The sequence below is a fragment of the Pristis pectinata genome, chromosome 9, assembly GCF_009764475.1.
Source record: "Pristis pectinata isolate sPriPec2 chromosome 9, sPriPec2.1.pri, whole genome shotgun sequence".
NCBI classification, from domain to species: domain Eukaryota; kingdom Metazoa; phylum Chordata; class Chondrichthyes; order Rhinopristiformes; family Pristidae; genus Pristis; species Pristis pectinata.
This window is the reverse complement of record NC_067413.1, coordinates 94604651-94616838: the sequence shown is the minus strand read 5'-3', so window position 1 is coordinate 94616838 and position 12188 is coordinate 94604651. Positions and strand designations below refer to the sequence as shown.

General features: G+C 39.7%; 1 protein-coding gene across 4 annotated transcripts in view; it reads left to right on the top strand.

Annotated features, from left to right (window-relative positions):
- The first annotated feature begins 8071 nt into the window (after positions 1-8071).
- The window catches only part of enpp2 (ectonucleotide pyrophosphatase/phosphodiesterase 2), a 72504-nt gene continuing 68387 nt past the window's right edge, over positions 8072-12188 (top strand). For 2 of the 4 annotated variants that reach the window (XM_052022751.1, XM_052022749.1), the window contains exons 1-3: positions 8104-8604; positions 8800-8896; positions 11895-12050. In XM_052022751.1, coding sequence (XP_051878711.1) covers positions 8572-8604; positions 8800-8896; positions 11895-12050 — 286 coding nt within the window. In that variant the 5' untranslated portion in view covers positions 8104-8571. Of the gene's footprint in view, positions 8605-8799; positions 8897-11894; positions 12066-12188 lie in introns of all 4 variants that reach the window. The other 2 variants (XM_052022750.1, XM_052022748.1) reach the window with 2 other exon arrangements.

Sequence of the window (12188 nt, the reverse complement as noted above, 5' to 3'; positions counted from 1 at the left end):
CTGTTGAAATAGTTGATTGCTGCTTTTTCACTTGTTGAAGGTCAAGTCCAGTCTGATACGTAGATTTCTTTCAAAAACATTGTTGGTTATTTCAATATCAAGGCACAGCTGAATTTGATTCTTATGTATAGCACTTTATACCTGTTTACGTCAATTTTCAACGACCGTTCTACACTCTTAGATAATTTTCTTGACTGACTTTTATACATTTGAATTTTGTCTTCTAAATCGTCTTAGTTTGATATCTGAAAATGTTACCAATTTGCATTGAGCTTTAGAATCCAAACAGTTGATGTAAATTAGAAACTGAGCTGATTCCAGCCTCAATCCCAGGGGCACCCTGTTCATTTTCTCTCCCCATCCATCATAACCTTCCAGTTTTCTGCTGTTTTCTATTCCTCAGCCAATCTCTTAACCACCTTCCAAGATTTATCCCGAATCCCTTTAGGTTTGACTTTCTGAATAGAACATTGTCAAGTATCTTTTGGTAATCTAGCATGGGACTTTCCATAATGTATTTGGCACATACACAAATAAAAATAAAGGGAAAATTCCAATTTTCTGAATTCATGTTGACTTTTGTTTTGGTGATTATGCAGATAGTATATATACATTTATTCCTGCTAATCATTTCCATGGACCCAGAACTGAGGGATAATTAATGGTTCTTGTGTTTGTTCTATAGTCCTTTTTGAAAGGGGAACCACATTACGATATTTTCTTTGTTCTGGACTATTCCCAGTGTCTAGAAACATGCATATAATGATCATCAGTGTCTCCACAAATCTCCTTAATTTCTCTTAGTATTCTGGGATGAATGCCAACTGTTATTTGATTTGAATCCTGTTGGCCTGTCCATTAATTATTCTGAAGTAATTAATTCTACTTTCTTATTTTTGGGTGGCGGTATATTTTATTCATGCTTTCCGTTGTGAATATTTGGAGCAATGACTATTTGGAACGTTAAATGTCTGATACTCAAACTCTGAAGCCAGTTTGCAACTTAAGTAATTTTTCGCTCCTCTTCTCAGAACACTATCTTACTGTTAAGTTGCTGAAAAAATGTTTTACTCTTATCTTTTGCCTCAACAGGCATGTTTTTCAAAATCTCTTTGCCCAATTGACTCCTTTATTGTGCTTTTTAATGTAACTGCAAGCACCCCTGAACATTTATTCCAGTTTCTTGTTACTTGTTTTGTATTCGTCATTTTCTTATGCAATTCCATTTTGATTAATTTGTTAATTTAGTTAGTGTTACTTCTGCATATCACGTGTTTGCTAATTCCAAGTAAATATGTTTGCAGCACTGTTTTTATAAAGCTATCCATCTGTCAACATTGAAAGTGAACAACCTCTACCAACCAACTTAAAGCTGTCATTTATGTGAAGTTAGCCTTTTTAACATTTACCTGATTTCTAGTTTTAATGCAGGGATGAGTTTAAGACGTCTGTGGTATATAAGAAGTTTCCAAACACTAAAATATCTACACTCCTTGAATATCTTGGAGAGGGTAAATAGCCAGAAAACTTGGTCCGTTATCATTACCGATGACATGTGTACGAAGAGGAATGGGATCTTGCAAGCAGATTTTAGGAAGCTAGAAAAGAAGTTAAAAAGCCGAACTTCAAAGTAGCAATCTCCAGGTTTCGACCAGTGCCATGTATCAGTGAGTTCAGATGTAGGAAGATAAAGCGAATGAATGTGTCACTGGAGACATGGTATAGGAGGAAATGTTTTGGACACTTAAGGAATTGGAAGTATTTTTAGGGGAGCATGTATCAGTATCCTCTAGGCAAGTGCTGTTGGAGAGGGTTTAAACTAGTTTGTCAAGTGGGTGGGAACCTGTGGCTAGAATCAAATAGAAGAAAAACTAAACAGAAAATAGGGATTGAGGTGAGGGGATGTTTAGGAAGGAAAAGTCAATTGTGCAAGGCAATGACAGGTAATGATGACCAGACTGTACCTGGAAGGGGCAGAACATACAAGCAGAAGAAAGAGTCAGTGTAAGGAAAAATTATAAGGAAACCTAAAAGAGGGAAATAGCAAAAAGAACTGGGAAAGAGAGTTCACTCTAAATTCGGTCTGTATAAGGATCTTAGTGGAGTCAGTGAAAATGGAAATGAAGTAACAACCACCTGAGGGAGGTGAATAAGGTTGGTGAATTTTGAGCACAGATATATAGTGCGATGGCAGTAACAGAAACTTGGCTTTAAAGGGCAGGACAGGACATTAAATATTCCTGGATACAAAGTGTTCAAGAAGCATAGGGAAGAAAAGAAAGGAGGAATGGCAGTAGTATTTGTTAAAGAGAATATTACTATGACTGGTGTCAGAGGATGTCATGGAGGAGTTAAGGACGGCATCTGTTTGGTTAGAGCTAAGAAACAGTGGAGGGAACATTACACTGCTGGATGTATTCCAGAGGTCACTGATGAGTGGGAGAGATATAATAGAGCAAATGTCCAGCAAAATCACATAGACATGCAAAGACAATAATACTTCAATTATTCTACTGTAAACTGAGATAATAATGGTGCTAAGGCAGAGATGGTGAGTTCTTAAAAGGTGTCCAGGATAATTTTCCAGAGCAGTAATTTTTCTGATTACGCGAGGAAGGCTACATTGTTACATCTGGTTCTGGGGAATTAATTGGTTCAAGTGTTCAAAGGTTTGGTAGGGGTACATTTAGGAGACGATGATCATAACATCATGAGCTTTAGGTCAACAATGGAAAAGGAGAAATAAAAATCCAAAATAAAATTAATTTGAGGAATGCCAATTTCATTGGGATAGGAGTGGATCTTGTCTTGGTGAAGTGGAATCAAACGTTGACTGACAACATTTATAGAACAATGGCCTTCCTTTTCTTCATTATGACTGAGGTAAACAAAGACTGCATATGACAAGTGTAGGGTTGTAAATACCGGTGAGGTCCCGGGCGATTTTAAAAGAAACAGAGGGTAAGTGAAAATTACAATAAGAAGGAATAAGAGAGCCTAGGTAAATGATTAGCTGCCAATATAAATGGGAATCCAAAAGTGTTCTATAGGCATTTAAGTAATAGAAGGGTAGTACAGGGAGAAGCGAGACCCATAAAAGAACATATCAGAACTTGCATATGGATGCTGAGGGCACTGAGCGTTTTGCATCTTCCATAGTGAGAGTGAAAGAGGAGATAGGATACTGGATATGAAAAAAAATTGATAATGCAGAGATGTTGGAGAAGCTGGCCGATCTGAAAGTTGGTGAGCCACCATGAATGGATGGATTGCATCGTAGGATACTTGGCATTGGTTTATTATTGTCGCTTGTACCGAGGTACAGTGAAAAACTTGTCTTCCATATCGTTCTTACGGATCAATTCATTACAAAGTGCATTGAGGTAGTACAGGGTAAAAACAATACAGAATACAACGTAAAGTGTCACAGCTACAGGGAAGTGCAGTGCAGGTAGACAATAAGGTGCAAAGTCATAACAAGGTGCAGAGGCATAACAAGGTAGATTGTGAGGTCAAGATCCATCTCATTGTATAAGGGAACCATTCGATAGTCTTATCACAGTGGGGTAGAAGCTGTCCTTGAGCTTGGTGGTATGTGCCCTTGGACCCCTGTATCTTCTGCCTGATGGGAGAGGGGAGAAGAGAGAATGACCTGGGTGGGTGGGGTCTTTGATTATGCTGGCTGCTTCACCAAGGCAGCAAGGGGTATAGACAGAGTCTATGGTGGGGAGGCTGGTTTCCATGATGTGCTGGGCTGTGTCCACAATTCTCTGCAGTTTCTTGCGGTCCAGGGCAGAGCAGTTGGGAAATTGCAGGTGTACTGATCATTATCTTCCAATGTTCTTTGAATCTGGGGTAGTGCCAGAAAACTGAGGAGTAGCAAATGTTACTGCATTCTTTAAAAAAAGGGGAAGTAATGAAAAGCCTAGCAATTACAGGTCAGGTGGTTTAACCTTAATGGTTGGAAAGCTTTTAGAAACATTGAGCTAGTATAGGATTAATCACCTGAGGAAAATAACACTGGTTTCTTAAGAGCAAATTGTGTTTAACCAATTTAGACTTTTTTGATGACACAATAGAGAGGATAATGCTGTTGAAATGAACTTCCAGAAGGTTATCGATCAGGTGCCACATAACAGGCTTATCAATAAATTTGAAGCACATGGCATAAAAGGGAAATTGATGGCATGGATAAGAAATTGGCTAATGAACAGATTGGAGGAAGGTGAATAAAAATGATCCCCAAGGATTGATGTTGAGGCCAATGTATTTTGAAATATATTAATGCCTTGGACTTGGGGATGCCAGCCACAATTACTAAAATTCAGAATGACGCAAAACTTGGCAGTAATGTAAATGTGAAGAAGATAGCGATAGATGAATTGCAGCGGGATATAAACAGGCTCGTGGAATAAGCAGATGCATAGCAGATGGAGTTTAACGTGGAAAAATGTGAGGTGATGCATTGGGTAGGAAGAATTAAGAGAGAGAATATAACCTAAAGAATACTGCTCTAAAAGGGTTGCAGCAGTAGAGGGACCTGGGCTATGTGTGCACAAAGTAAAAGGCAAATTGAAAATGCATTTAATATGGGATACACAAACCTGAGCTGCTTTAATAGAGGCATAAGATATAAAAGCAGGCAAGTTAGACTGAACCTTTATAAAAGACTAGTCTAGCCTCAACTAGAGTATTGTTGTCAATTCTGGTTGCCACATTTCAGGAAGGTTGCGAAGCCAACAGAGAGACTCCAGAAGAGATGGATGAAGATGGTTCCTGGTAATGAGGGACTACACTAAGAATAGATGAGAAAGGCTGGGATTGTTTTCTTTGGACAAGGCTGAGAGGAGATTTGATGGGTATATAAAATGATGAGGACATGTGGATGCTGGGAGGCTGTTTCCATTGGTGAAGGGTCAATGTTCAGAAGTCCTACATATAAAATGAAGGGGAAGAGTGTTATGGGAAGCGTCTCTTTACTCAGTATTGTAGTTGGAATCTGGAATGGAGGATGTGGTGGAGATGGGTTCCACTGAGGCCTTGTATGGTGGAGAAAAGCTTGCAAGGCCATGGAGAAAGGGCCAGTGGGTGGAACCAGAGAATTGCTCTGGCAGAGAACCAGCAGAGCCACAATGAGCTGACTGGATTCTATGATTCCATAAGTTATAAAATTGTTACTTTTGTTAATCCTGTTGCTGAGTTGATTTGCAGTTCTTGGAAATTAATACTATTAACTTAAAAACAATGATTGGAATCTTGTTCTGGTAAATCCACACCTAAAGCAATGTGACATTGGTTACACCAAAGATATTACAAGTTATACTTGGTATATTTTGAGACAATGTCATGCTGGTACCAGTGACGTGAACTGCAGACACAGAGCCCTTGGATCGTGTGCAGCCGGCTAAGTCTTCTGAACTGTCGGTTGCGGAAATTCTACCAAAGGCGAGGCGATCATATAAGCGTCACAAAAGTTGCGGCCTTCTTGGGATGAAGTTGCCTCTGGTTTCTGACCTTTGACGAATTTGCCACTGCTGGCATGACACCCCTTCCACTGGCAGGAGTCTGCTTAACAGAGGTTTAACCAACTGTTTCGTGCAACCTGTGATATAATTCTGAAGCAAAATAAAAAGAGCTGCAGTGCAATTCTGAAAACATTCCGTTTTCCGATGCCATGTGTTTGCACTAACACACGGTCAAGTACAAACTTGTAGAAAAGGAACACGATGATGCTGGAGGAACTCAGCGGGCCAGGCAGCATCCGTGGAGGAAAGCAGGCGGTCAATGTTTTGGGTTAGGACACCACATGCTACACAAACTTGTAGCATTTCCCTGTGAGCTGGACTGGACCTGGGTGAAAATGAAGGGGGTGTGTGTGGTGTGCTTGCAGTGTCGAGATGTTCCTCTTGCTCAGGTGAACCAGAAAGGCCAGGGTTTTGTTTCAGCAGAGGGCGTTGGGGAAAAGAAGGAAAATGACCTTTTCACCTTCGTGCTGTGCACTCGGCTGAGACACAAGAGATTGCCCACCCACCCGGGTCATTCTCTCTCCTCTTCCATCGAGTAGAAGGTACAGGAGCCTGAGGGCACGTACCACCAGACTTCAGGACAGCTTCTACCCCACTGTGATAAGACTATTGAACGGTTCCCTTATACAATGAGATGGACTCTGACCTCATGATCTACCTTGTTGTGACCTTGCACCTTATTGCACTGCACTTTCTCTGTAGCTGTGACACTTTACTCTGTACTGTTATTGTTTTTACCTGTACTACATCAATGCACTCTGTACTAACCCAATGTAACTGCACTGTACTTTCTCTGTAGCTGTGACACTTTACTCTGTACTGTTATTGTTTTTACCTGTACTATCTCAATGCACTTTGTACTAACCCAATGTAACTGCACTGTACTTTCTCTGTAGCTGTGACACTTTACTCTGTACTGTTATTGTTTTTACCTGTACTACCTCAATGCACTCTGTACTAACCCAATGTAACTGCACTGCACTTTCTCTGTAGCTGTGACACTTTACTCTGTACTGTTATTGTTTTTACCTGTACTACATCAATGCACTCTGTACTAACTCAATGTAACTGCACTGTACTTTCTCTGTAGCTGTGACACTTTACTCTGTACTGTTATTGTTTTTACCTGTACTACCTCAATGCACTCTGTACTAACCCAATGTAACTGCACTGTACTTTCTCTGTAGCTGTGACACTTTACTCTGTACTGTTATTGTTTTTACCTGTACTATCTCAATGCACTTTGTACTAACCCAATGTAACTGCACTGCACTTTCTCTGTAGCTGTGACACTTTACTCTGTACTGTTATTGTTTTTACCTGTACTACATCAATGCACTCTGTACTAACTCAATGTAACTGCACTGTACTTTCTCTGTAGCTGTGACACTTTACTCTGTACTGTTATTGTTTTTACCTGTACTACCTCAATGCACTCTGTACTAACCCAATGTAACTGCACTGTACTTTCTCTGTAGCTGTGACACTTTACTCTGTACTGTTATTGTTTTTACCTGTACTATCTCAATGCACTTTGTACTAACCCAATGTAACTGCACTGTACTTTCTCTGTAGCTGTGACACTTTACTCTGTACTGTTATTGTTTTTACCTGTACTACCTCAATGCACTCTGTACTAACCCAATGTAACTGCACTGTACTTTCTCTGTAGCTGTGACACTTTACTCTGTACTGTTATTGTTTTTACCTGTACTACCTCAATGCACTCTGTACTAACCCAATGTAACTGCACTGTACTTTCTCTGTAGCTGTGACACTTTACTCTGTACTGTTATTGTTTTTACCTGTACTACCTCAATGCACTCTGTACTAACCCAATGTAACTGCACTGTACTTTCTCTGTAGCTGTGACACTTTACTCTGTACTGTTATTGTTTTTACCTGTACTACCTCAATGCACTCTGTACTAACCCAATGTAACTGCACTGCACTTTCTCTGTAGCTGTGACACTTTACTCTGTACTGTTATTGTTTTTACCTGTACTACCTCAATGCACTCTGTACTAACCCAATGTAACTGCACTGCACTTTCTCTGTAGCTGTGACACTTTACTCTGTACTGTTATTGTTTTTACCTGTACTATCTCAATGCACTCTGTACTAACTCAATGTAACTGCACTGCACTTTCTCTGTAGCTGTGACACTTTACTCTGTACTGTTATTGTTTTTACCTGTACTATCTCAATGCACTTTGTACTAACCCAATGTAACTGCACTGTGTAATGAATTGACCTGTACGATCGGTAAGCAAGACAAGTTTTTCGCTGTACCTCGGTACAAGTGACAATAATAAACCAATACCAATTCTGCAGATGCTGGAATCTGGAGCAACACACACACACAAAATGCTGGAGAAACTCCCAGATGCCGCTTGACCTGCTGAGTTCCTCCAGCATTTTGTGTGTGTTGATGTTTACTGACGTGTGTGTGTGTGTGTGTGTGTGTGTGTGTGTGTGTGTGTGTGTGTGTGTGGCCCAGCAGATTGCGACAGGCTCTATTTCGCCTGCTTGTCCTGTCGGTGGGCGGGGAGAAATGGAGAAAGCTGCCAGACAGGAAGCCGGCACAAACGCACTGCTCCTAAACAAACGGCGTCTTAAAAGAGACCCTGCTTAACGGGGGCAGCTGGACATCACACGGCGCGCAGCAGACAAAGAGCTCACTCTCTGCGGCTGAACAATATGCCTTTCAAACACAACAGTGTTTAACTGGCGCTGAGCTCAACCCAGCAGCTGAGACCCGCCAGCTCAAAGCCAAGGCACAAAAGATAACACGTGCCGGCTTTTCCTGTTGATTGGAAAGGGGGGGGGGGGGTAAAAAAAACTGCACGACGTGGCAATTATTTTTTTCTTCTTCTGAAGTTAAGGTGCAATCAGTTCGAAAGCAAAAAAAACAAAAAGATCTGCCGTGGAAAGATGTTGAAGATAGATTGAGGGAAGCGGGCGGGGAGATTGTCAAGAGCCCGAGCAGGTGGTGGGGGTGTTTAGTCTGAGGCGAGGCAGGAGCGGGAGTCCCTCCGAGGCAGCCATGCGGAACAGCAGAGGGCTGAAGCTGTCCCAGGTGAGTGTGAGGTGGTCCGGCGGGTCCCCGGCGTCCCGATCCTGGTGCCAGGGGGCTCCGGGCGCTCCAAGCGGCGGCCGGCGCACACCCCCGCCCGCCGCAGACGGTGCTCAAGTGTTGAAGCGCCCACCAAAGCCTCAAGACAGTTCATGTTATTTTTTCTCTTTCATTAATAGAGGCCGATCTTGTTTGCAGATTCTGTCGCTGTTAACTTTCGTAGCCGGGGTAAATGTCTGCCGTGGATTTGGCTTGCGCCGCTTGCAGAGATCAGGAGAAGCGAACAACCGTGAAGGTACTAACTTTTGTTTATTCCCCACTCGTGTGGGCTTGTCTGGTTGACCAGGGAATGTACCGCTAAGGACGGAGGTTGTAACCGCGACAGCTCCTAAAGCCTCTCCGTGCTGAGGTCTGTACTCATCGACTTGCATTTCCAATCATTTGACATGACACAAATGAATGAGCAGAAAACAGTGTTCTGATAGTCTGCGTCTGTTTGTTTCAGCACCTTTCATAATGTCCTGATTATCGCAGCCAGTGTAGTCCAGCCACAGACACACCAAGACTTACAACGATACCTTTACTCACGTTAACACATCAACTCACTTTAGCACTGCGTGCCGCGAAGTCGTTAGATGCTGTTAATTATTGCCCAGTTTAACACAGTAATGAGCATATTGTAGAACCAGTAGCTCTCCGATCAGTGAAAAAGGACTTCAATAAACTCGCCACCATCTAGTCGTGTGCTTATGAAGCTTTGGAATATGCAAACGAACCAAAGGTTTTATGGATTTTGCCTTTTCGTCAGTAGAGATTGTAATAAACAAAACGAGAGCAATTTATGTTGGGTTATGGAGGTTTAATGAATGAAGGGTTAATTGCTGTTGTTTGGTTATATAATGTGTTTGTCTATTCCTTATTAAGAGTGCAGCATGGTGCCTATTTCCAAAGAAGAATCAACCTGCTTCTCACCAAGGAACCTGGGATATTAAAGTTACTTTCGTTCTCTACATTTTTTTTCGTATTTTGCAGTGAAGTACTGTTTACAAATTGAGTGTGTCATAATACAACTAAGGGAGATTGAGATATTTATTCCAACACAGGCAGTGGTTCTAAATGAGACTGCAACAGTGAAGTGCATCTAATATACTTAGAGAGAGAGCATGATCAGAACATTTGGAACTGTAACCTGATTTAACATGTTTTAAATTTAATTTTAGAGACTATCCATTAATTTCAGGAAAGTATAGATATTGGTTGTTTATACCATGTTCAGAACTTTCCACTGTTTACTGAACCTCTAACTGGTTTGTTCTGCTGATGAATTATTGACCTGTTTACTTTATAGCAATAAATTCAAGTCAAAAGCAAGCTTTTTTGTTAGTTACCGTTTCTAGAAATCCTTAGTATTATGTGTCTTGTATTTCTAATATAACAATTCATCTTCATGTTTTACTTTAACTTGTAACTGTCAAATCTGACTGCATCAGCTTTTGAACTTTTTCACAGTGCGATTGTATCATTCATCCCTAGACTGAATTAACGTGAGCATTTTGCCACTACGTATATATTTTAGACTGATGTGGATAAGCTATTTTTGAAATAAAATTGTTTATTCCTATGGAAAAGTTGGTATATTTTGCTGAATATTTTGTATATTAAAATTTTATTTTAGAATTGATCATTAAACTTTTCAAATTTAATGTGAATAATCTCATAAAAATCAGTTTTTATTCAAATAGTTTGTATTATCTAGAAAGGATATTGCAGTTTGACTCTGAAACAAAGTTGGGTGTTGAAGGAGATCAAATCATCAGATGGGAAAGAAATCTTTAAAGGTTAACTGGAATTCAAATTCTATTTGCATTAAGGTAGAAAAAATCCAGTAGCATTTAATATTTTTCTGATAGTGTGCATTTAAAAATATAAAATAAATACAATATTGGGAAACATTTATGAAGAATAATGCACTTGCTTCATTCAGGAGTGACAATCAAGTAATTAATTTAACCTATAGAGGCACTTTTATGATCAGGTTTAGATCATTACTCAATCAACTCTTGGGGATTGCATTACTGTTGTTAATCATTCTTTAGAGATGTCATTATACATCAGCTTCTTGAACCTTTCTGAACGTTGATATCTGGCATAATGTTCATTGGCAAAAAAACTATGACTCCTCTGGTAGTTTAGAGGCATGTTAGAAAAAGCAACTAAAGCTCAGTTTTGAGGCTTATATTGTTATCTAAGGCTCTTGATGAGATTACTCCTAGTTAATCAGGATTTTTCATTTATATTATTAATCTCTCTCAAAAATTCTATTAATTGCTATCCAGATTGAACTAACTTCAGATTAAATTGTTACTTTTTATAATGTATTTTGGACATATAAATACTTGATATTGAGAATGAATTAAAAAAAAGTGAAACTCAGAAGCCCTTATAGCAAAAACACTGCCATTATTTTACTTTATAGTTGTCTATTTGGTGTCAACTACATCACTGTGATTCAGAGCATAGATACCCATGTATATATAGATTCCTCAAATTTTCATCAAAATTAGATTTGCAACTATTTTTAAAATAGTTGTTGAGTATTCATGGCACAAATAGATTAAAATTTTCCTAAACAGACCATCTGCTAAGCCCCTTCATTCTGTGGTCATCTGTGATTAACTGTACCCTTTTCGGAGAGAGTTAGGGTTATTGCCCGCTTCCTGCAAGAATTTGTTTTGTTTCTGTGGAGGGTGAGTGCATGACCCTGATAGTTACTTACTGTTCCAAGAGGACGTATTCTTATCTTTTTTCTTTCTCAACTTTTCAAGCACATCTGAGACAGTATGCCTTTTGAACAAACACAGACCTTGTTAGTGACATCAGCTTTGGCCAAAAGTTTCTGTTGTTTGGACAGTTTTGTTTTAATCTAACTCATCTTTTGTTTGATCTCATATTGTGATTTACAAGTAATTTGCTTTCCCAACTTCTATAAAATAAGTCAGTGCATCCTAAAAAAGCATACTTGCCTTGACTTTAGTTTAGTTACTTGCAACTTTAAGGTGGAGAGTTTGAACCGTAATTGGATAGGGCACCTTTAGCAATTTTAATTATAATTTTCATCTCTTAATTAGATGGTTATCCAATTATTATGGCAAGTTAATTATAATTCTGAGTTTTTTTTTGTGGTTGTCTACATGTAATATCCGTTTGTAGGGAAGTATATTCAAACAATTTTTTGGATTGTTTGGCTAAAGAGTGCTATCCCTAACTGATGTTTATCTTTTTGTTTCACACAGTTCTTTCAGATTCAGCCCGAGCTACTGCTGCTGGGTCATGCAGGGGCAGATGTTTTGAACTGCAAGAGGCAACCCCACCCAACTGTCGTTGTGACAATTTGTGCAAAAGTTATCACAGCTGCTGTTTAGATTTTGATCAACTTTGTTTGAAGACAGGTACTACATCCAGAGGTGAACATGCTTTTAGTTGTATGTTCGGACATTTTTACTTTTGAGGGGTTGTTACCCTCTCACTAGTTTTCCCTCTGCATCCTTTGTGTCATGTTTCACTTGTGGTTGAGAGGGTACTTCATG